The 26,664-nt window shown below is 41.5% G+C and overlaps 1 protein-coding gene across 4 annotated transcripts in view; it reads right to left on the bottom strand.

Moving 5' to 3' along the window:
- LOC306840099 (single-stranded DNA-binding protein 3) overlaps window positions 1–3,117 on the bottom strand; it is a 33,231-nt gene extending 30,114 nt beyond the window's left edge. For 2 of the 4 annotated variants that reach the window (XM_079369163.1, XM_079369165.1), the window contains exon 1: window positions 2,845–3,115. In XM_079369163.1, the coding sequence (XP_079225289.1) occupies window positions 2,845–2,900 (56 nt within the window). In that variant the 5' untranslated portion in view covers window positions 2,901–3,115. Of the gene's footprint in view, window positions 1–2,844 lie in introns of all 4 variants that reach the window. The other 2 variants (XM_079369167.1, XM_079369164.1) reach the window with 2 other exon arrangements.
- Between the last annotated feature and the right edge of the window lie 23,547 nt (window positions 3,118–26,664).

Here is a 26,664-nt window from a genome sequence, read left to right as displayed (position 1 = left end):
CAAAGACTGTTCACACACACACACACTCTTGACCACTCTAGCCAGGGGAATCTGACCACTTTCAGAGTCTCCTACCAATTTGTAGGTCACAAAGCTCCCTGTGACCGCTGGTGTAGAGTGTAAGTCACTGCCACTCGCAGGTCAAGCTCGTATTAGGGACACACACACACACACACACACACCTGCACTGAGCACGTAAGTTTTACCTCGAACCTTTAACGTGAATCCCTCTACTTCCTCTTCCTGTGTGCAGATATTAAGAGTGTTGAAAAAGAAAGGCGTGGGAGTTCCAGGACCGTTTTAGGATGCAGAGAGTTAGCGCTTGAAATGTTTGACACTGTTGACACCGCTCTGTACAGTCCAGGTTTACTAGCTCGCTTAACACGCGTGGAGCCCGACGGAGGAGTTTTACTAGTATAGGAGAATAGTTAAGGAGTTGGTCTTGTGTCTGGGGATGATAGGAGGATCACACTGCAGAACCCCCCCCCCCCCCACCCACCCGCCCACCACCCCAAGAGGCCCTCAATGAAACTTTAATGTGTGGCGCGTGTGTGTGTCTTTTTTGTGTGGGATGCGAAAAGGGGCTGCATGTGCGTGCACCTGGCCTCCTGCATTATTAAAGCTTGCTCACAGAACAGGAAGACAATTTTGAGTTGGAGGAGGAGGAGGAGACAGAAGAGCTACATCGTGGGGGGAAGAAATGTGTTTTGACTGGAACATAAGAGTGGGCATGTCCCACTTCTTTGGACACAAAACAAGTAGATGGGAGCAGTCATCAGAGGAGCTATTAAGTCATTAAGGGGAGGAAAGAAAGAAAAGGGCAGCTGGGTTTTTTGACAGCCAGAATGTGAAGTTAAATTCAATCAAAATCAAAAAAGATGCAGCTTAGTCACCAGTAACCAGTAGTCTTTTCGAGTTTGCGCACGCGTTACACAACTTGCTTTTGATTTATGCACTCACTTCTCGACCATGTCGGGGCGACCTCCTGACCTTTCTGTTCTTCCTACCCTCTTGGACATCAGCGCGGACGCTCGTGTGCTCCCACAGGGTGAGACAGTGTGCCTAATACCACAAGCACACCTGACATCCTACCCGAGAATGCCCGACAAAACCCTCGTCTTTAAACATGGATGAGTCTGCCCACCATCTCTCTCTCTCTCTCCTTGTCTCTTTCTTTCCTCTTCTGTCTCTCTTAACTCTGACGCAAAGCTGAGAGCAGCTGCTTCAGTCTGTCTCAATAATTCAACAGTGAAGCGGGGGAATGAGGACTTGGATGGGGCGGCTGGGAAGTGAGAGGGCAGATGAAGACAGACATTTAAGAGGAGCGATGCATGGAGAAAGGATGAAGAATATGGGATCATTATCATCATCACACACACACACAGAGGGAGGTGTGGGTTTGAAGGTAATGAGGCACATGCTGATCTTAACGCAAACATACACATGTGTCTGACAACTCTGTCCCACTTCAGCACCCTTAAAGCTGACTGGTCCAAGCAGCCAGGGAGTTCGGTATTCGCTGGTGTTAAAAGCCCATCCAGTTAGAGGAATAATAAACCCACCTGTTCGGTAATTCAGTCGTAGTTTAACAGAGGCTCCCATCAAAAAAAAACCCACAGATCCTCACACACAAAGCACATCGAACAAAGTTGAATCAAAAAGACTGCACTGTATGCTTAGCTTGCGTCACAGCAAAGGAAGTTCCCGGCAGAAAAATAAACCTGCCTCTATTTCATGTATAATGTTTAAAAACGTCTTTAATTAATACGTGAGTTTCACCTGGACTCTCTGCAGATTATATAAGTGTTGGTGAACGTGTGGTATATCATCTCCTCGGCGAACAACAGGCTGCGAGACGGAGGCATGCAGACAAAGGGATTGGAGGGCTACAACTCCCCAAGCTAACACCACCTGAGCTTGTGACAAAACGAGGGAAAGGCAACCCCATATATTTTTTTTTAAAACAGGCCATTATAGAAAGCGTGTGTGGCATTGGAAAGTGGTTCTATCTAGAACACAGTTTTTTTGTTTTTTTTAAAACACTCGGGTGACTTTGGGGAAATCGGTACGGGCCACAAAAAGTTGAGAGCTCGCAGCGGCGGCTCTCCGGTGCGCTCGAGCACACACACACACACACACACACACACACAACATAGGGGTACGATATAGCGAGCGCGTGAAGGGAAACCATATCAGAATGGAACGTGGAGACAATTCTAGAACACGTTCCTTCGCTACTTTGTGACAAAGCTCCAAACAGCTGTATTCTATTTTTACACGCCGCTCCATCGGGGGCGACACAAAAAAGCCAGCTAGCTACAGTACAACGCTGAGCGTCACTCCAAATGCATTGTTCCTAACACTGGGAAGAGATGTGGGATCCCCATGTATGAGCGCACATTCTTTTTATCCTTTTTGTAATAAATGCATCATTATTGGAAGCACGTGCAGCAACGTTTCCTCCTTTTTGGAGTGTTGCAACTCCAGTCGCTCACACTTCCAGTTTGTTTTGTTTTGGGGGGGGTTTTTTGCATTGGGAGAGAAAGAAAGAGTGAAACTGGTTGTGGAGCTAACAAGCTTCAGCTAACTTAGCAGCCATGCCTGTGTAGTTGGGGGGATGAGAGAGCCAACTAGACACACAAAAAAGTAGCAAACACAACAAGACTAGAGAAAACATCACTTTTGTGGCATGCATGTTCGCAACGAAAAAAAACCCAGCTTGCCGAACCGGTGTGCTCCCTGTTTAAGTGGCCAAGCTGACTTCCATCAGTTAGCAAGTTTAGCTACCTAGCACACTCTTCTTGGCTCGCTCTGTGTGTTGTGACAGTGCAATAATTTACTTACTTTTCTCTTGCTTGGCTATCGGAGGGGACCACAGCTCCTTTACCCTTGCCGTACATCTTGGAAGCTGTTCTGATACTTAAATTTATCCCACTCGGCACCTGTCAAAGAAAGCTACCAGGAAAAGCTACTATCTCCATAGCTACCCAGTTAGTGTTGTCTCCCTATTTCTCCCTTGCGCTCTCTTTGCTCCGGTTTCCTTTTTTTCTACATCCCCAACATTGCCCACAAATCAGGCAGGGTTTCAGCCGGGGGGAACTTGAAACCGTCCACTGGTGGAGCTTTTTTTTTTTCAATCGCTGTTCCTGGATTCAGCTCACGCCCCCCCTGTTGTGCGACGGTGGGGGCTTCTTAAAGGTACAGCGTCTTAGTTTTTAGTCGACTTCGCTCAAGTTCAAGTTCTCTCCTGGATGCCTTCAAGTTCAGGCCTCACTCTGCATTTTTGGTGACGTGCAGAGCCAAATGAAGAATACAAATTCATACTACAATTCCGACACTAGTATTGGCAAGAAGCATAGCTGTATCCAAATTGTACATTTAAATGTATTATTTTTGTAGCGATGTCAAACAAGAAGGACTCCTACGTGGTCCAAATGTCAACCTGGGTAAGTCTGTGTTCCAAGTGAAGTGCCCCTATTTCTGCGCAAGTACCTGTCCTGCAGCGGGACCACTATAAACGGTGAACCTTGCTCTGTACAGAGGAGAGGTGCCTCCCATTAACTTTCACCCCTGACCCCGACAATAACTTGGGCACACAGCTGCTTCAGGTAATTAGTGACCTGATTATATAATCCCTAATAGGAGGCTGTAAGTAACTTTACTGGTTTTTCATGCAATTTAGTGCCATGGGTTACCAATCAAGGGCCTTAAGAGGGCTTAAAAAATCTTGTTTTAGCTGATGTTTTATCCTTCAAACTATTTCCCTTTTTAACTCAAGAGCAAACGTAGCACAACATGATGTTCATGATGATACTGCCATTTCCGAAATGTGATGTTGGTAAAAACAACCAATTTGTTGCTCATTTACTCTGACCTCAGTGCACATTTCATCCAAACTATGAACTGAAAAGAGAATAATAGGATATAATACAATCATTTAAACATTGCGGTTAGTTTCAAAGAGCTTACAGTGTTACACAAGAATTAAGTATGTTTTTTTTTTAAACATCAGAATTTAAAACGATCCATCTCCTTTAATAGTGATATAATCCTTTTATGCCAGCCACTCCCGAACAATACAAACATGACATAACGCTCATATTAATCCTCCATAGTTTGCCAGTATAATGTTCATTATCACACAACATTCAACCCTTCTATTATGATTTATGATAATCTATCTATTCTTTATGTTTATGAGGTGTTCACATGTGCCGTTTGTTCTCCGTAGCAATGTTTGAATGTGCATCATGTCCCTTTAAGAGTGTGTAGAGGGCAGTTGCAGAGTTTGTGTGTGTGTGTGTGTGTGTGTGTGTGTGTGTGTGTGTGTGTGTGTGTGTGTGTGCGGTTTGTGTGTAAGGCAGGGACAAGCAGTGTGTTCTGTTTTCGTGCTACTTGCTGTGGGAAGGGCACAGCTGACTGTCTGTGTTCATGTGTGTTTGTGCGCACGCGCCGGTGGATGTATGTGTGGACACAACGCATGCATTTTTGTGTGTGTGTGTGTGTGTGTGTGTGTGTGTGTGTGTGTGTGTGTGTGTGTGTGTATTAGTGCAAGAGACAGACAGAGAGAGAGAGTACATCTGTGTGTGAGTGTGGTTGAGCTTGTTTTTTTACACGAGAATACAAGCACGTCATGATGAGCAGAGGAGTAAGACGAAAGAGAAAGAACAGGAACAGAGACACTATTTGTACCAACATGAATTGGAAAAAATGTGTCTAATGTAAAATAATAAAGATAATCTGGAAAAATCCAATAGATATGGAGAACAATACTATTAAACGGATTGCCTATTTTTGTTTAAATAAATGAAATAAAAATTGCAATCTTTATGATATTACAAATTAAGAACATTTCAAGGAGTTTTCTATTTACCTGCATTTCTCTAGTTTTGAGATGAATAACAAGCAACTGGTTTGCTGGTCAGACATCAGCCTTTAACTATAACTTCAACTTCAGTGGTAGTCGTGGATGAGGACAGAAAACTGGATGAGCACAATGTGATTGGATGCAGTTCATAATATCTAAAGCGAAACTGCTAATAAGAAACTTTCTCTTTTAATGTGCTGTCAATCAGTTGACTGTTTCATGATTGCAAAGTTGGGAGACAAAATATTAACATTCAAAATGATATGACAACAGGTAAGGAACAGGCTAGTTCCGGCTTTGTTTGCAAAAAGTTGTGTTTCAACATCTCATCTAAAGTGTGAGAAATCTGAGGATGGACAGAAGAAATAAAAATTTAGGATAATAAAAAATGTCTTTAATTAATTTGTGAGAATTAAGCTCTGGACAACAAACTCTTCCTGTCTCATCATAGACACAGTATTGATTCAAGTGACCAGTGAGCCCCCAGCTCTTTCTCCTTCAAACACAAAAAACAGAAGAATCTCTTGCTGTCTTTTAGATAATGATTATGTGTGTCAGTCACCCTCTTTATCCGTCCTTCACCTAACCACACAGTATCAACAGCAGGTTTCAGTTTTAAGTTAGTGATGCATTTGTACCATTGTGTAAACCCTTTTGTGTCCTTTGTAGTGTTGTCGTACTTGAGATTGGTCTTGCTCTCAAGACCATTCTCGAGACTACTTTTTGAAGGTCTCCTCTCCGAATTGAAAGCATGTTTACTCTGTCTTGTTCTGGTCAAGAACAAATAACTTCAATCCATTTTTAGTTCAATTTTTATCCCCCGATTATGGCCACAACCTTCCCAGTGTTACAGTCGAAGTGAGTGACATCCCCTGTACACTGGATTTTGATTTGTCATTGATACTTTTGGTCCTGGTCTGGATTAGGTCTCACCCTGCCTTGGTCCTGGTCTGGATTAGGTCTCACTTTACCTTGGTCCTGGTCTGGATTAGGTCTCACCCTGCCTTGGTCCTGGTCTGGATTAGGTCTCACCCTCCCATGGTCCTGGTCTGGATTAGGTCTCACTTTACCTTGGTCCTGGTCTGGATTAGGTCTCACTCTCCCTTGGTCCTGGTCTGGATTAGGTCTCACCCTCCCTTGGTCCTGGTCTGGATTAGGTCTCACCCTCCCTTGGTCCTGGTCTGGATTAGGTCTCACCCTGCCTTGGTCCTGGTCTGGATTAGGTCTCACCCTCCCTTGGTCCTGGTCTGGATTAGGTCTCACTTTACCTTGGTCATGGTCTGGATTAGGTCTCACCCTCCCTTGGTCCTGGTCTGGATTAGGTCTCACCCTGCCTTGGTCCTGGTCTGGATTAGGTCTCACCCTCCCTTGGTCCTGGTCTGGATTAGGTCTCACTTTACCTTGGTCATGGTCTGGATTAGGTCTCACTCTGCTTTTTTTCTTGGTCTTGACTAGGTCTTGATCCCCTAATATATTGGCCTCGGTCTCAGGTTCTCTTCTAAGGTAAATGTCTTGGTAAGAGAGGTCTTGACTACGTGACTACTTTACGTCACATTAAACCTGTGTGATTGTTTCGAACAAAATAGTAAATGAACCGGCATGCTTTCTAATTGAACAGTTTCAAGTGTGTATTAAAATTGAAAATAAAAAAAATCTCACCCCTGTAAATGCATTATCACAACTCCATCTTGTCTGTGTAGGTTCAAAGTTTGATCCAAAACACAACTGGAGTGCTTGAAGATCTTGAAGACATTTTACCTCTCATCTGAAAAGCTTCTTCTATTTAGAACTTCATCTTCCACAGAGGCCTATCAGGGAAATTATGACCTACGATTGATCAGACTCCAACGTGTTATCATTTATTGCGAATTAAGACGCACCATTGTTTTGGTTGGGGGGTTTTTCCCGACAATTTTTTCTGGAAAATTATTAAAAATGTGCATTTGGATGAAAAGGTTATTCACGAGAAGTGAAATCGTGTGGAACTGATTTGGAACCATTATTCCTTGTAGGTTGAACTGTGTAAATTATGTATGAGAGTTATGTTAACTGACCCTGGATCTGCTTTAAATAATTCACTCAAATCGCTACTGAAATACCCTGACATCTTGTAATATATGTCAGGAAATGTGTTTGATATGGTTAAAGTATCAACTGGCTTTATTAGAGAAGGTTCACGGTGTGTTAATGCTAAACTTGTATAAGTATCCGTTATGCATAGAGTTCTCAGAAACAGATTTATAAACCGTACAAACACACACATTGTATTTGATTGACAACAGTTGACCTGTAACATGACAATTGTTAAGGTTCATTATTCAGGTTTCTTCACCTGTTGGTCCTTCGTACCAAACTTTCATTATTATCCCCCGCTCCATCCCTCTCTCACCCCCCCCCCCCTCCATCTTGCCTCGTCACTCACTTCTTCCTCCTCTTCCAACATCCTCGTCCGCTCCTCTGACCCACTTTCCTGCTACTATCTCCCTCTGTTCTTCCTCCTGCTCCCATATCCCTCATCTCTATCTATGTCTCTCCCCCCCTCCCCCCCCCATAGCCTTCCTTCTTTCCCAATCCCCCCCCCCCCCCCCCCGCCCATTTTCTGTCTCCTGCTTTTGTTCATGCTTCTCGATCTTCACACTTCTCCATCTTCTGCTACACCTCGTCCTCCCTGTCTCCTTCTTCTTTTTTTCTCTGCACCCACTTTTCCTCTCGTCCCCCCATGGATTTCTAAGCTCCTAGTGATGAAGCCTATTCCAACTTGCAACTCTTTCCCTCTGTCCTCATCTTCTGTCTGCTCGTTCTTCATCATCATACTCCTGCATCTTCCTTCTTCCCTGTTCTCTCTCAATTGTGCCCTTCTTTCCAGCCTCGCTTCTCAAACTCCTCCTCCTCCCTTTTTCTTGTTTCTCCTTCCACCACCACCATGAGTCATTTCGTGCACTCTGTGCTCCCCTCACTACGCAACAGAGACACTCAGGACAGACATTCATCAGTGGCTCAGATGATAGATGCTGCTTACCACAGCCCCAGCAGCCTGTTAGCCCCTGGTGATGCCTCGTGCATTTAGATGCCACCTGGCTAGCGGTAGTTTAGTACTTAAACTTGGGCGCTGCACACGAACGGACACATTCACTTCACAGCCATGTGTCTTGCACTGGCTTTGTGGTTGTGCATGGGAGGGGGGATATAAGCACAAATGCATGCAATATTCACAATTGAATAAAGTGTTTCAAAGTCCTGGAATTGATTTTGTGTGTATGTGTGTGAGTGTGTGTGTGCTGAAGATTGTAAGGTATGAAAATTCCAGGGGAGTTAGGTTAATTGGGTCTGAAAAAGAGGTGGGTGTGTCTCTCTCCTCCATGACAGGCTTATTTACATAGCAAAGCTGTAATTAGCCTAACGAAGCCCCATCCTATCAGGGAGAGAGTGTGCTCACACACACACACACACACACACACACACAAACACATGAGCAATTCCCAAAACAGGTTTCTAGCTCAATCATGGCAAACCTGTATTTTTCATCACTCCAGATCCCTCTCAGAAGCTTTCCCATTCACATGTTCATTTCTAATTGAATGGCATCCTTTTGCAGTGCCAATCAGTCGGTTTGTTGGAGTTTCTCTATCAGAGCTCATTGGCTTCTTAGATAGATGTGGGACCCATTCCAAGCACTCAGCAAACACTTCCTTCCTCTGCCCCCTCATCCCCCTCCCCCCTCTATTCTAACAGGCTTTCCCGCTGAAGTTAGGTGTAATAAAATAAAACACAAAAAAAAGAGGTTTGCTTAATGTCAATATGAAGCTGAATTCCAAACCATTGTTTCAGGAAATGAGAAGATGTAAGAGCAGTGTCTAACTTTGGGCAGTTTGTTATCCATTGCACCAGGTGAAAGTGAATAAAAATTTATATTCTCCATGTTTTTAGTCAGGATGAGTGAATGAATCACAAACGTTGACGGTGTGAGGAGTCAGCATGAAAGGTTGTTTCTTTCAAGGATAGAAAAATGAAGGGGTTTCAGGATAAACAATGTTGGCTTGTTTAGGATAGGGTTGTTGGGGTGATTAAATGAAGTTAGCGTATGAAGCAGGACCAAACCTAAGTGAAAAAAGAAGAAGAGGAAAGTTCAACCATCAGTAGAACCTGTCATGACCCATAGACATTTACCTGTGATGACCTGGCTACAAGCTTGTACTCCATTGAGTCAATTTCTAAATTTCATAGTCATTTGTCAAATTGTGGGCAATGTGCTGTAACTTGTCACATACACTGCATCTACTGTCTTATAGTGAGAGCAGAGAACATGTTTTTCCTGTTGAGGTGTGCCTCCTATAAACACAACATAATGTTCGAGCACTATAGAAAGATATAATGCTGGGGGCTGAAAGAGAAACTTCTGCCAGTGTGAATGCCAAATATTGTAGCAAAACATAGAACATGTATATAGTGTCTGATTACGAGACATCAACACTGTAAAAATACAGTAAAGCACTGATTTACCCCAAACCGTTGTTGTTCTCATTGCCTCTGGTATCTAACAGGTTAAATGCATTGGCCAATGTTTTGAGATATACATCTCTAAGGTGTATTCAAATGACAGAAAGTGAATTTCTGTATGAGACAATTACAAAACAATAGACATGAATAGGAACAAGTCTGACCAGATGATACACATTTTAGTTGTGCTTTTACTCAAGAAAAGAAAAACTGGGCCTCATAAGAGAGAGCTTGAGAAATAAATATTGTCAGAATCTCTGGTTCTTTGTGAGTTACTTATGAGCTTTTAAGAAAGTGACACATCATGAGTCTTCATTTTATAGACTTCTAAGTGAAGTGGACAAAGCCACAATGACCTTCCCCATTGGTTTGCACACTGCAGGGTTGTTTTATTTGTGCGTTCAGTGTGTGTGTGTGTGCGTGTGTGTGTGTGTGTATTGGCACGAGTTTATATACAGTACAATCAGCCATAACATTATGACCACTGATACATTTCCCAGCTTGGGATCAATAAAGTACATCTATGAAGTTGAAAGCATTAATTTCCTCTATACAATTGCCCCTGTCAGTGAATGGTTTGGTCAGAAGGTGAACAATTAGTCCTCAAGGTAGTTCAGTGTTCAAAGAGAAAAAGGAAGTGAAAGGAACTGATCAACTTTGACAAGGGCCACATTGAGATGGTGAGACGACAGGGTCAGAGCATCTCCGGGGTGTTCCTGGTCTGAGGGGTGAGTACCTACCAAAATTGGTCCGTGTAAGGAAAACCGATGAATCAACATTAGGGTAATGGGGTGTGGGCTGATCCAATAGAAGAGGAACTGGACCTTAAATTGCTAAAAAAAAAAAATAATAATAATAATAATAATTTTATGGTACCAGAAAACACAATGATTTGCTGTTGGTTGCGTATTGGGCTATGTACCCTCAGAGAGATCAGTATGCACATGCTGATTCCTTTCCACCACCAAAAGTGCTTACAATGGGCACATCCCTGAATTATGTCATATAAGGTTCCAAAGTCAGAAAGATTACTTGAAGAGCAACATGGAAAAAACTAACTTTTCTGGAGTAATATAATGTATATTGGTATGCAAACCTGACACGTGATTTTCTGCAGTAAAGCTGAACATAAGACAACAATGACATTGATAAAGAAGCAGCCGAACGTTACGCTGCAATCTGTTAAGAATATTATCTGCAGCAATGTACACTTGGCTGTCAGATTGTATCTTTATGCCTGGCTTCTTGCTTGGTCTCTCTCTTTGTTTCTCTCCTTAGCTTCATCTGTCACCATTGTTTTTCAGCTCTTAGCCTCAGCTATTGTATCAAACAGCACTGAGACTGGCTAATTTTCCTCTTTTTTAGTTGAAGGCTGTTACCCGAACGAGAACAGTATAGCCATACTCACGAGATGACTGTGGCCCCTTGCCAACGTTACACACTGCAGTAAACAGGCAACCAGGACACTCCCTTGACATGTGAGTGAGGCCATTCTGAGTGTTGCAAGTTATTGCACACATCAGATCCAGTTTTAAAACTACTAGGTGGAAAAATAACATATTGCTTTAAAACTGCAATCCTGGTGGATTTAGAGAAGCTCAATACATGTTTTGATCATTTTCTAAACCCTAACCCCCCAGGTTGGTTAGAGCTGTAATTGCGCTGTAGATTTTAAGTGTTGACTCCTATCGATTCACCAATTTGAATTTCCCTTACTAGGATGTCTAGGAAGCTTTGGATTGTCCTCCATTTATCACCAGTCATTTGATGTTATTGGTGTCTCTAAGCTACGCTCGTGGTGATGCAGATATTAAACAACAGGTGCATCAGCGAGCAACCCTGTCTGCATCCACATTCAAGGACATAACTCACTGTCTAGTAAGACACAGTTAACTTAAATAGCAGTTTACGGATTACAATGAAATGTTTGAATCCACTGTACCAGGTAAATTATTCTCCATTGCATTGGGGACAGTATGATGTTTAATTGCAGGTCATGGAATGTTTAAAAAAAGAAAAGAAAAAAACGTGGATAGCCATCATGATGTCATCCATTGGTTTGTAAATCTCTTTCATTGTTTTAAAGTTCAACATTTGACCACTCCCATCTTTTTATTTATTTTTTTGAATGAGAAGTGATTATATTAGGTCAGCTGAGTGAATATTTATTGGTATACGTCTTGCTAAGAATGTAACTGATTAGTGATAATGTTTCCTGAAGTAGAACATCAATGATACATTTCGCACAATCAAATTGAGGGTATCAACAAGTGCTTCTGGACATTAATAATAATGCAGGTTTAAGGCAGTATGCCATTAAAACCACAGGCTGTCCAAGTTTTAAACACAGGTAATGTGGCACATGTGTTTAAAGCATGCACTGTGAACAAAACCTGAGTGACGTCACATAACGTATTCAAAATCAAGATGGAGCCGCTTTTTAAAAAATCACGACCATACTGTAACATTACACAATGTAAGAGTAACTTTTGCATTTTTCAGCACCAGAGGTACCACTTGGACAAAAGACTTGACACAAATAATTTGAATTAATATAGCCATGCAACCATCCTTCATCAAATTTGTTGGGCTTTTTTAAAAACGTTTTTCTTTGCATTTTTCCTTTTTAATACCAACTACCACAACCAGGACCTTTAACGAGACAGCATCCAGAACTTCCATTACCTTCCTTACATTTGGCCCTTCCCTCTATCCGTACTTCCTATTCTTACAGGAATTTAATCTTTCAAGCCATCGTTGTTTTTCTTCTCCCCTATTTTTACTGCTGCTGTTGCTGCTGCTTGGAAGACCACAGACTGCCTCTCTCTGTATACTGCCCCCCCACCCCCTTCCTTCCCCGAGCCTGTCTCTCTCTCTTGCTGTATCTCTATTTGTCTAACTCTCTCATGCTGACTGTCTCTCTGCCTGTCTCTCTTCCTCTGCTCTCTGTCCTCATCTCTCCCCCTATTTCCTCCTCCTTCTTCCCAACTTGTTCTCGCAGCTACTTCTTCACTCCTTCTCCCCCCTCCTCTCTGCTCCTGCTTTCTCTTTTTTTCCCTTCTCCTGTCTGTCTATCGGCTGTTTAGTAGCTCTGCTGTACGTGCCACAGATTCAGATGGTAGTCAAATGGATGACGAAGACAAACACAGAGACACATGCATGCAATTAAATGCTCAAACACACACCTACATGCACTTGCATTTCACACAACTACACACATAAACAGAAACTCATGCACACTGATGAACCTTAATTTTTACAAATAAACTGTATTGGGTCATTTACATTATTTACTTTAAGTCTTTCAGTCACCTCCAAAGTCACTTTAATATACTCTTGCATTAGCTATTAGAAAACAATATGCATATCTTAATGAGATGTCCTGTATATATTAAAAAATTAAAAATGAATAATGGGATTTTTTTAATAACTTGGGCTGTTCAGCACAGAAGAGAAAAGGTAGATAAAGTGTAGGTTTGGTTATCGTGTGTATGTTGTCATGAAGGAATAGGATTCATGTATTGACTGTTTTAATGTTTGGGTGAGAGGGAGACAGCGACACCAAGAGAAAGAGGTGGGAGAAGAGGGGGGAGGCGGAGAGATAGAGAGATAGAGAGGGAGAGAGAAACAGAGAGAAGCACTGAGTAAAGAGGTCAGTCTAAGCTTATGAAACACTTTCTAACCTAACCCGGCCTATTTCTGACAGGGCAGGACTGTGAACTTACAGTCAGACACACAAGTTCCCTGGGTTGACAGCGACATGCCTTTAGGGAGTGACACATATAAACACACGCATACACACACAGAAAATAATCACACGCACGCTCAGTCAGTATCAGACACAGCCATGTTGGTTACCTTATTCAGCCTTTTAGAAATTCAAAACTCATTTGAGCCTGGAAAACCAAGAAGATAATTTACCACAGTTAAAGCCTGTTTGTCTTTATTTATGTGGATAACCTGTGGAATACATGCCATCAAAGAAAAAGTTGCATATACCTTGGAAACATATGTTTACAGTTACAGGGTGATTAATCTTGATTAACACAGATTCCCTTTTGACGGCCGGTTGTTTGGCCTGTAGCATCAGTGACAGAGTTGCTACAGAAAATGATTTCTAAAAATGGATGATAAAGGCAACACTTTCAGAAGCATGCAGCCATCTCGAGAAAAAAGCCAAAGCGCTTTTTTGTCTATTTAGTTTATTATATTATGTAACACTGAAGCAGTATAACGTTATGGGGTTACTTAGCGTTGTGTTACGTAGTGTTGCGTTACGTAGTGTTGCGTTACGTAGCGTTGCGTTACGTAGCTTTGCGTTACGTAGCGTTGCGTTACGTAGCGTTGCGTTACGTAGCGTTACGTAGCGTTGCGTTACGTAGCTTTGCGTTACGTAGCTTTGCGTTACGTAGCTTTGCGTTACGTAGCGTTACGTAGCGTTGCGTTACGTAGCTTTGCGTTACGTAGCTTTGCGTTACGTAGCTTTGCGTTACGTAGCGTTGCGTTACGTAGCGTTGCGTTATGTAGCGTTGCGTTATGTAGTGTTACGTAGTGTTACATTATGTAGTGTTGCGTTACAGTGTTGCATTACATAGTGCTAGGTTACTTAGTGTTGGGTTACATAGTGTTGGGTTACATATTGTGTTGGGTTATGTAGTGTTGCATTACGTAGTGTTACATAGTGTTACATTACAGTGTTGCATTACATTGTGTTGTATTACAGTGTTGCATTATATAGTGCTTGGTTACGTAGTGTTGCATTACAAAGTGTTACATTATATTGTCTTTCATTGTGTAATGTTACATTACATCCAATGTTACATGGGAATCAAATAGAAACAACTGTTTTCATTTGTTTTAAAAAAAAAAAGAATAATGAAATATTAAGGGATGTTTTTTTAATCTGACAATGATGGCTACACTTATTTCTTTATACCATATAAGCACAAGAAAAACATTTGGTATAGATTCAGTAATGTGGCAATTTCCTTTTTGTCTTTTCCCTTTTTTTCAAGAACTCAAAACATAAAGTGCTCACAGACTTTTATTTACGTTTGACCTGAGAGCTTGCGACAGACACATATGTTGACTAGGATGTCAAATTGGATCCAGATTGCAAGTTTTTCTTGAAAACGTTTGAACAGTTGTAAGACCTTTTTTTTATCAGAGACACGAACATGAGTGTGGTGGAATAATTGGCTGCACAGACCGTCTACAGATGTGATTTTCTTTTAACTCGCAGAGTAATTTCAGATGCTGCGTTGCTGTCACCTTCAAAGATTGAGTACAATGTGTTCTCCCATGACCGTGGCCAGCAGTCATGTAAAATTTGTAAATATATTAACTGCTACTATAAGTGTGTTCATGATTGTATAGCTATTTTGTGAATGCGTTGTGATTTCAAATTTAAGACATGTTTTTTTTCTTAAGCAAGTGGTTACCGGTAATTGTGACGAGAGATCTGTTTACAAAAGTTTTTATCCACTTTAACTTCCCATTCCAACATTGTGCTTTTCTTAAATCCTCAGAGTCTGAAACACCTGAGATTACAGCCATTTCATGAGTCAGACACTTAAAACATCTATTATCTGGGTACCAGATAATCTATAAACTTATGCTGATTTACTCTGACAAATTTCATATATCCTTATTTAGTGTGATTTAATAAGTCATAACAACATAAATAAATTAGTGCTACAGCAAGTTCAGAGGCTTGTAAAATTGGCTATGATTCAGAATATATCTCCTATGATAACAAGATACAACTGTAATATGAGTGACTCATCAGAAAATCGGAAGCAATCACCTGTTGTGATAACTCACATAGTTTAGCTAAATTAATAAGCTTTGTTTAGTCTATAGTGTATTTTAAATATTGGGCAAGTTTAGGTACTATTGATCAGTTTTTGTAAACAACCAAGAAGTTTGCAGACATTTTCAATATGATTATTTAAATGAAAAAAATTGTAAGTTGTTTAAATAAGATGGAAATGGTTTGTGTTGGCAATTAAGTTCTTTGACAGCTAAATACCTGTAGCAATTAAACTATGTTTTATCCAAAGAAATATGAACTGGATATTGAACTAGCGTCCTGTTTGTTTCGTAGAATCATGAAACACGGGACATCAACTGTCAATTGTGCCAATAGGTGGTAATACACGTGAGGTTTGCCTTGATGTTGAGAGCTCAAATGGGTTGAAGCATCAAGGCCCATGTATGGCACAGCTGAAAACCTCCCCTTTAAAAATGAATTAAGAAAATACGTTTGTCTGTCATAGAAAGGCAAAAGCAACAGACTTAATCTCTGGGACAAAAGTTTTTCTTGTTACGTCAATGATACATGTAATTGGACACATTTACACTATCAACCAATGAGGGGAAAGAACAGAAAAGAATATGAAGAAGTCACAGTTCACCTATGTTCAAAGAGATGGTTACAGTTGATCAGAATTAAATCTTCCTAAATATTTCTTGGTGTGATCACACATCAGCTCACCCAAACGTCTTGCAGACATTTTACAAGGAGACAGGCAGCAAGAACAACTTATTCAACCTGCTACCACCGCAACTTGACCTCGGATGAGGGGAAGAAAACGGATGGACGAATGGACTGATAACTTGCCTCAAGTGAAGTCAGCATCATTTGGGTGTGAAGACTCCGAGTTTAATAATGAAACAAAATCTGTTGGTATACAACCAGACTTTTGCAGTCTCAACTCTGCTTGAGGCTAATGGCTTCAGGCCATAAGCTGCTCGCTTAAAACACCAATCACACTTGTTTTGTGGCGAATGTAGATGCCAAAGTTTGACAAGGAAGGAGAATGTGTGTTATTTAAAGGATGATATCATTTCTTAATCTTAAATTCTACGAACGTTTTTGAAGAACCCTTAACATGTTGGCATGCCACAAACATTGTACATTGCTTTCATTTATAAAAGTAATGGGAGTAGACTTTTTAGATTATGTTTTCGTTGAGTGTGAATTCATCAAATCCCCAATAAATCACAGTATTTTATATAAATCACAGCATTTTCAGGTCGCTCTCAGTCATAACATTGGTAACATAGACTCTTCTAGAGATCAAACCCAAACATTCAAATCATTTGAATTGCACAGAAATACCAAAAGAGAACGTACTGAGGGTTCAAAACATGTGGGGAACGTTTGTGAGAGTCACCGCTCTGGATCTTTGCTATTGTCGGGGATGAAGAGGTTGGTCTGAAAGCTTGGATACATGTGTTGTTGACTGTCTCACCCCTCGGCTGAAACTACAGGGCCTCTTCTCCCTCCCTGCACCGGGCCCCTCAACCTCTCTCTTTCTCTCTCTCTCTCTCTCTCTCTCTTTTCTCAGCATTTCTCTCTATTCTCCCTGCACAATCTCCTACTTTCTCTCCCTCTCGTTTCTCGCTCTCCTTTATTTCCCTGCTTGCCCACACATACACACTGACTCACGCATGCACACACCCCTTCCATCCCTTTGCCTGTGCTCACTGCCCATATCTTTCTCCTTTCTCTCGTTACCCCCCCCCCCCCCCTTCCTCTCGTTACCTCCCATCCCCCGCTGCCTTCCCACCCCCACCACCACAACCAAACCCCCATCCTTCTGAAACAGAGAGTGTGTTCCGTCACGCACAAACCCACACACACATTTACACACACAGAAACTGGTGCTTTATCTCCCCAAGGAGTTGTTCTTAACTCGCTGACTGAGGCACACTGTGAGTGTGTTTTGGCGTGTGTGTGCGTGTGTGTGTGTGTGTGTGTGTGTGTGTGTGTGTGTGCCTGTTAATGCAGACCGTGCATAGGGGGTGGGTGTAAGCATGTTTTTGTGTGTCTGCGCTGCTGACTCCACACATGATCCCCATTAGAAGCTGGCTGGAGTAGACACACACGCACACAAACACACACACACACACACACAGACACACACGCACACGCTGTGCAGGCACTTTCATCCACAACACACACAAATTCATCATATGCACACATGTTCATGCAGGTAGACACACACCTAAACACACACACTCACACAGTGGGGTTCTGTGGGGCCTGATCTCATTTTACCCCTGAGGCTTTTCCACCGACAAGGGACCAGTTTAAGAACTGGGTTTTGAACAACATTTTAAGCGTTTTCATCATAAGACGCTATTTGGCAGACATTGAAATTGATCATGTTCCGGCCACTTAAACCTGCTTCTTTAGAGCCGCATTAACCCTAAGGATTGTGTGTGTGTGCGTGTGTGTGTGTGTGTGTGTGTGGAGGGGGGGGGGGAATAGGAGTGATGTCATCACCATGTAAAACATAATTCCTAGGCAACCACAAGTGTCCAAGGAAACCAGAAGTGTTAGAAGGAGAGTTTTTAAGGCTGAGTTCCGTTACAGTTGCTATGTTCACATGGGCCACAAATAATCAGATTGATAGCCTGACGAGAATACAAATGCTTCATGTGCACGCTCTAATCAGGAGAAACTGGTTTGATGCAGACCGTAAAATTTCATTCCAGCAGTTAAGAGCGGTGGTGTAGTTTGTTTGTTATTCGGGTCAGTATTCCTCCAAACATGTGATGTGATGGTTTCTCATTGGTTGTCTGCCCTACATGACCAGTTCACTTTTTGTTTTTTTCTCATGGGAATATGTAACATCGTGAAAGAAAAGCAAATTTGGTCTGGAGCTGACGCAACTTTTAGGCTGGAAACTTTATAAGAACTCAGGATTGATGAAAGTGGCGATGGTCAAAAGGCTAGCAACGCTGTGTTGTTCAAACAAGGTTATGAAAGTTGAATGAAGAATAAAAAATTCAAACATCCAAAGACACCAACGTGACTGAGAGGAGGAGAATAAAATCTCTGGTGCACAGAGGGAGCAAGCAGATGTTTTTTTTTTTTTTTCTCTGACTAAATACTGGATGCATGCATATGCACGTCTTAATTGGATGACTTTACTTCTCTTCCACATAAACAGTGAAGTTGGTATCTCTAATCAGAATGATTTTAATGGGATATGGGAAATATTGCACATACAAACAGCTAATGGTAGAATTTATAGTGAAGGTGTCATGCACCAGTTTTCTGAAGAAGAAGATGCCTTAATGGAAACAAAATGCCAGGAGAAATCGTAAAGACTGCTGAATGTGCCGGACCAAATAATGGAAGAAGAAGAATATGTACCCAAAGGATTGAAGATACAGCGACGGTGTGAATGTGTTTGACACAAAAAAGTAAGTCTTACACAATGTATGAGCATTTTCTTTTGGTATCAAACATCAGAACATTTGGGTTACATTTCAACCCATAAAAAAAAAAAACCATAGGTCAACCTTGCTCTTGATTGCAATTGAATGCTTGACGTGTGACAATTGCTGACTGCTCGTGGTTAGGGTCAGAGTCAGGTTTAGGGTCCGTCCAATCAGTGCCTTTGTGGGTATAACCATGAAAAAACAACTGTGGTCCAAAAATGATGCTTTATCAAAGAGCTTTAGTGAGGTTTGGGGGGGGGGGGGGGGGGGGTGACAATGATTGCTGCCATTACAACAAGATTTTGTGCATAAAGTCACTATGCATTGATTGTAATTCTACACTTACTCCCATCCTTGAACCACACATTACTTGTCAAATTGCTGACTTGCAATTTGGCAGAAAAGATCACGCGCACGATATATGCTGGGATCAAGTGTTTCGATCTTTCAAGCCATCATTTTGTAATCTTAATATTTTAAATCTTCAGTCTTGGGAGTGCAGCGAAACAAGGAACAATCAATCAGATTTAATCCACGGTAACACAAATATTGGCTGATTTCAAAGGAGCTCTATTATTCTCACTTTGACCATTAACCATGTCAGTTTGGAACATCTATTAGGGTAGCTTAGCAAGATGTGTACCTTGTTATTTATCTGATACTTGCTTCAGTAAAATCCCTAATTTTAGCCTATGATTGAAAGGGTTAATTTCAGCTGTTGTCTCTTTAAGGCCTCCCTCCCCATGTACCTACTCTCCTCTGAAAGTGGGTAGACGTCGTTGAAAGAGCAGCCAGTTTCGGCGTGTCCTACAACTTTGCTCCGATACTTAAGCAAAACCTGACACAAGGTTCTGGCCAAGTCTCACAAAGTTCAAATAACTTCACGTTCAGAGCAGCAGGAAAGTATGCAAGGAGGTTACGCCATCAAACATGTTCTGTAGCTTGTGAAAGCACCAATGGTAAGATCTTTATGTGGTAGTGGTGACACTAAATGGATTAAATCCTGTGTCGACACCAGTCAAGGCAAAGGATTTGGTCTTGTAATGTTTCCTTTAACTGTTGGTAAAAAGTAACCTTATTTTCACACATACACAGCTGGAACTTTCTACTGAAGAAAGTGGAGAGAAAGTTTCAGACAGGCTGCTCCTGAAATCCCCTGACTTGCTGACTTGCTGGTTCACACTTACACCTCACGGCGGTAGGCTTTCACTGTGGGACATGAGAGGGGCGTCTGAGGAGGCACGGCATGGGACAAAAACAATGAGACAAATATGGGCAGATGAAGCAACCAATCATAATAGTCCAATATGTTCATGGTCTCAACAAAAGGGCAGAGAGGAACATACTAATGACCAGAAGACAGACTGACGCAGTTTCATTTTGTGCAGAGAGATTGCACCAGACATGTTTCTGTGCGCCTGTTGAAGGATACATGTTACACCCCCTCAGACTTAGTTGCAGTGAGCATTTTGTGATGCATTCAGCTCACCTTGAAAACTTCAGGACAATTTCAGGAGGTTTGTATAAGTGTGAAAGCACCATGTGTGACAATGTTCAAAAATATTCTGATGCTTTATTTAAAAAGAAACAAACACATGAGCCGTATTTTTACAGCATCATGTGGTTGTATACTGTGGACAGTAAAAGGAAGAGAAAGAGACACAGACAGAGAGGATAATGTGATTTCTGGCAGCAGATCCACGCTGAATACAAAGCATCCTACTATAAAATGTACGACTTCATTTACTTCATTATGGTCACTTCTGAAAACCTGGTGATGCTCACTTCATAACAACAAGCTTTTCTCTGTCCCAATATGTGTGGAAGTGAAAAAAGCTGGATCATTTCATTTGTTCCGTTCCCTCAAAGCCTCATAAATCCTAAGAAGATTACGAAGGTTGTGAAGATCATGAGGGGTCACAAAAATGAAAAAAACAAGGCTGAGGTCAGAACAATACATTGAGAACATATTTGAACCGTGTCAAATTGTGATACGTTACATTTATGAAAATTTTTCCATCATCGTGAAAGTGTAATTATAGAAGGGTTTTTATTATAGTATTCTAAGTAGTGCATTTGAAATACTAATCAAAGAGTTCCATGATTTTGCTTCAAATTAGGAAAATAATGATTCAAATTGTAAGGAAGCTTTAGACTAACTAAAACGTTGGGTACCAACACATTTTTTTTTATCACTGTGAGACATTCAACACAGAAGTGTGTTCTGTATCAGAATCACTACTGCAACAACTGGAGCACAGAAATATTGACCTGGTTAATTGGTGCTGACACACTGCAAGAAGAGTGGGAGTGACGCACTGGGTCTCAGGGAAACCATAACAGGAGCTTAAATAGTGTAGCACAGATAAGACACGCGCATGTCGGTAGACTAAACATAAACACTCTGCAGGTATACATTCAGAGCAGAGGAATCTTTTCTCTTGGCCACCACAACAAAGTTTGTTACAGCTGATGTTTAAACTGGACTTGGTTTGAAACCAAATGTTAAACATATATTTTGTTTTATTTAAATAATACCCACACCGTGTTGCTAATATCTGTCTCACTGCTTGTATGTGCAGCATACAGAGTTCCATCCACTGTACAGTATTACCAATATACGCAACGGTAGCAGCAAAAACAAAGGCAGCATGAGAGATAATCAGTCTTAAGTCCTCATCTAAACTACACCCAGTCTGTCCAATGCCTGCTGGCCCTGGGGATTGTGCTGTAGTTTTAATCCACTTAAAAGCAGAGGACCTCTGCTGCTGTTTCCAAGGGGCTTGACCCATGTTGCATGCACGCACGCACGCACACACACACACACACACACACACACACACACACACACACACACACACACAAAAACAATCAGTAGTACACACATGCAGCACTATGCACAAATTCAGTCTCTCCCTTCAGAGTCCGTACAAGGAATATTATTTTTCCACACATGATATTAAGATTGAAGTAGACAAATGGATAGCTGATCATCTACGCACACATCTGTAAAGTATTCTGCCAATAAAAGATAAATTGGTAATTAAACGTATTTTTAAAGAGTAGCTAAATCTGGTATTATGTTTTATTAATGTGTGAACGACAGAGGGGTCACAATGAAAACTTTAAATGAGACCTACTGAAAGCTGATTGATTGCTCTGGCACAAACTACTAACCAGATTTAATGAAGAGGGGTCAACAGTAATTCCACCATTGTTCAACGCCACTTTCAACAGTAGCCTAGGTCTACTGGAGTGTGTGTGTGTGTGTGTGTGTGTGTGTGTATGTGTGTTAATGTTATGTGTGTGTGCTAGGGAGGTCTTAGTTCTCAACCTGTAATATCACAAGAATTTAAAAAGGAATTTCCTGTTTATTCTCTCGACTGCACTAAAACAACTGTAAAATACAGACAACACAAACAACATTGTTCATGTTAATGTGTTTAAAACACACTATTATGAAAATGTTTATTTGTTTGGAGTATAAAAACATTATTTTTCTTCATGTTTAAATGGTTTATTTAGAGCCACGGACACAATGTCATACTTTTTTTCTCTTCTTGCACCAACGCTTGTCGTTATCTAATTTGAAATGTACTAATTCCTTATTCTTGCGGAGGGAGGGCGAACCACTGACTTGAACAGCTGCTTCATGACCCAAAAAACTGTCAGTCTTTCCCTGGAATAAATTGTGGAATATACTATCTTTGGGTACAGGGGGAGCTGAAAACGTGCATTTTCACGAAAACGGGCGTTGCTAGCAAATGGTTGAGTTATAGCCGAATAACATATAGTGTCATAACATTAAAAACATAAGCTCGTGCTACATAACGTCTTTAATGTCTCAAAGAGTGTGGACATATGGTATAGTTTAAAATACACCTCCCCCGTCTCTCAGCGCCGTGTTTCTGGAGGACCCATAGTAGAATCAATTCAGCGAGAGGGGAGCTTGAAACCGTCCACTCATGCTTTCCTCCGAGTCTGAGAGAAACACAGTTGAAGTGAACACACAGACCAGTCGGCCGCACTACATGCCCACAACAGGCAGGCTCCGATAACTAACGAAAATAACAGCAGTATCTTTGCACATTTACAAGTGTTATGAAATAGGGTGCAGATATTTCACAATAAAATTATATGCCATTCGCTACAGGTAGGTATGACAGAGGGATCCATGACGATTGTTGATTATCTTTGGAGGTAGAAGGTCACTGAAGTCAAGACAGAGTGCAAAAGATGCATTTTAAGCATCTAAGGAAACGAATTAGTCCTTCATACTAGTTATTGCTTATCTTTTGTTCTGTGAGCAAATGTTATATTTAATATTGTAGAGGTGTCAATTCATTTGAAACGTGTCATTTTTGAAGTCATCCTCTGGCAAACCTCCTGCAGATGTTGTCAAATGAGCCTGACACTGAAAGCTTTACATGATGCTTAAGGTAAGGGGTAGGATGTGAGTCTTGCGCATGAATGTGTGCGCGTGCGCTCATACCCGTGTAGATCCTCGCAGCCAGTGGGGGCCATAAGGGTAAAATACCTTTCAGTCTTTTAAAACAAAACAAAAAAACAAGTATTTTTAAGTCATGAAATAAAATATAGAAACAGACAAATTTAAAAACTATGATCAATATCTGTTGCAGAGAAACGACATGTTGAGTACCTCAGCTTTAGGTGTTCATCGAGGTTTTGAGAACATACTGAATTAAGATGAAAATAACTGAAATAACTAAACTGAAAACTGATAACATTCCCAGTCAGTGTTATATTGCTTCACTGCATAGGCTGGAGGTGCCTTGCTCAAGGGCAGAATGCTCCTCTATCCTATATAAACTGTATGTGTCGTGTGTTTGCATCAACTCGGGATATGAACTGCATATTAATAAATAAAAAAAGTTATTCCCAGGAAAAATAAATCCCATTTAAGGGCTTCATGTATGTGCCACGAAGCAGAACAATAGTCATGCTTTAGGGTCAGATTAGAGAAAGCAGTTTGACCTTTAACCACCAATGTGTGGCAACACCTGCTGCAAACATCTGTGAGAACAACTGACGGCAACTTCCATGTAGTTACAGCCCCTCCATCATGACCGCATTCTGTGAATCGTTGTGTTCATGTAACAAATAGCTTGTTGTGCGTGTGCGGTATTTGCATGCATGTACTGTACTCCCTTGCATCTGCGTGCATGTAATCTTCATTTGAATGTGTTTGCACGTGTCTCGTTGAAGGGTGTGTTTTCCACGCCACCAGCAACCATTCACCAATGTCACCTTCATGGGTGGCTCCATCGCAGGAGCATCCTTCAGAATGTAACAGATTAGCTTTGCAGGCATGGATGTTGATGAGGTCATCACTTCCCAAGGTCACACCTACACAAATCTGGCTATAGGGCATTAAAGCTCCCCCCCACACACACACACCACCACCAACACCCCCACCTCTTCACATCCTATAGAGGCTGGATTCTACCTCCTGCCCGCATACAGACCTGAATGAGGCAGAATAAGCCATATCCAACAGGATAAGCTTTATTGTAATTCTAACTGATAGAATAGGCAGCTTCTGTCCAATCAGGCCCCCTCCACCCTGAAAAGACTTGTACAGACTTGATAGCTCTGTTACAACACAGTCCCTTACAGTATTTCAAAGCTCCTGTATAGTCTTTAATCCTGACATGAACTTTTCAACACGCTGCATAGTCTTTAGTTGTGTTATGTAATAGTAATGATTAGATCAGCTTTTTTTTGGGATATTTTTCGAACAAGAGAGCACGGCAACGTCAGGAAAGATATCAAGTTACTAACATGCATGTGTTGGATGTGGATGGATACGAATAGGGACTCAAGTAAAAGTAAACTTGGTTTATATAACACATTTATAACAACCAAGGCAGACCAGTGCTGTATAGTAGGTTTGGCAAAATATACATCATATCCAAAACATCATAAAGAATCATAAAATCAAATTTAAAATAAGTTAAAACATTAAACAATGGTAAAAGTTCTAGTGGACATCGCTGTTGGAACTCAAGAGGTAAATGCCGAGGAAAATAAATGGGTTTTTAAAAATGACTTAAACTGATAAGTTGTGGCAGCAGATGTTATATTAAAAGGTAGAGAGAGGAAGGGAGAGACTAAAGCGTGTAAAGTGTGACAAGCCTCTTGGCAGTCTCAGTCTGTAGCAACATAACAAGGGGCAGAAAGGAAGGGGAGCTCTATGTATAGATTGTATAGAGAAAGTTTACATTCCACTCTTAAAAGAAGAGAGGGTACTTTCCCCCAGACTCTACCTGTAGATGATACCATAGGAGAAGGGCTTCATAATGATGGCTCTGCCTCCCATACTACTTTAGAGACTTTACGGCATGAAGGCATTCTGGGAGCATTATGTTCAAGAGAGGTATCAGGCCATGATAAAGTAAAAGTAAAGCTTTGTAAGTGAGAATATGAAACATTCAAATAATTCCTTTTTATTTGTTTTTACATTTTATTCTATGTGTATTACTGATTTGAGTGTTTATTGTAATTGTATGGCATTGCAGAACAGTCTTTACATTTCACTGCACAGCTGTATGAGTATGTGACAAATAAAAATCTTGAGAAGAATTCATTTGGAGCCAGTGCAGAGCAGCTAATACTGCAAAAATATAATCTTTCTGTAGTTATTGTCAGTACCATATGTAAATATGGACGAAGCCTAAGTGATGTCAGCCATCTGTTACAGCAGGGGGCTCATCGGCAGGCGCCACCATGCTGGAAATGCTGTCTCAGCCTAACTTCCTAAAGTCAATTTAATGACATACTGAGAGCTGAGTTGGTTTAAAGCCTCTTGACGAACCATTGCATCGAGTCCACCTGTCAATCATGTCAGCTATCCGCCTAAATCGTGCATTCAACTTCAGACATTCCTGGAGGAATCCTCAAGTGGACACCCGAGGAACTGCAAGATTTTGCACTTTCGCCTTGGCTTCATTTTTCAACACCTGAGGTTCCCTCTTGGTCAGTAGCCTTCACATGCAGAAGCATTTTTGGACCAAACATGCATGGGCTCCTATTGCACGTTCACATTTTAGGCCCAAATATGTAAAATGCACCAAAATGCTTTACTTTTTTTTTTTTTTTTTACAATGTAAACAAAAAAACAAAAACAAAAACTAAATATAGATTTCATGGCAGGCAGCAGCATTTCTGAGTCCTCTCTCTCCTCCATCAGCTCTATTTGGAGTTGAGTAACTGCTCAGCATTGGTGCAGCAAGCATGCAAAAGAAGGTTGGAAGACAAATCTCTACAGAGCTACATCTCTTTCTGTACTCCTCTCCTCCTCACGAGACAACGAAGGCATTGGCAACATCTATTTCCACAGCCCGTGACAGTCAGCTTTTGTCTCGAGTGAACACTCACATGAACAAATGGGTTTGTGTATGGACACATCAGTGTTTGCGCCTCCTTGTGCAGACGTGTGTGAGATGCTTGCGTCACGCGTCCGTCAGGTGAGTCACTTGCTCCCGTTTTTTGGACTTTAAGGAGTGAGGAAGAGCCCTCATTTGTCTCCGGGGCCCTTCAACGCACACAACCAGAGCTCTCCTATCATCATCGTCGCCCAACAGGTTGCTCTGTCAATAACGAACAATCACGACGCACTTTTTGTCCACGAGTTTGTAATATGAGATCCTTTAAAGCGAGACAAAGCGAGTGTGTGTTATTCTAAAGGCCAGAAAGCAAATATTTCTTTCTTCTCCACTACTGTCTTCTTTGTCAGAAATCACGCCATGATGAGGCAACTCAAGCTCTAAATTTGAATAATGGCTCTGTCTTCTTTGGCGTCCTGCTGGGATAATAGCAGTTGAGCCATGGAGGAGATGGGGAGAGGGAGAGAGAGAGAGAGAGAGGGAGAGAGAGGGAGAGAGAGAGAGGGAGAGGGAGAGGGAGAGAGAGGGAGGGACAGAGACAGAGAGAGGGAGAGAGAGAGAGAGAGAGGGACAGAGAGGGAGAGAGAGAGAGAGAGAGAGAGAGAGAGAGGGACAGAGACAGAGAGAGAGAGAGAGAGAGAGAGAGAGAGAGATTAG

Source organism: Symphodus melops (genome assembly GCF_947650265.1).
Source record: "Symphodus melops genome assembly, chromosome: 19".
Classification (NCBI taxonomy): domain Eukaryota; kingdom Metazoa; phylum Chordata; class Actinopteri; order Labriformes; family Labridae; genus Symphodus; species Symphodus melops.
The sequence above is the reverse complement of the archived record's forward strand: the minus strand, read 5'-3'. Positions and strand labels throughout refer to the sequence as shown.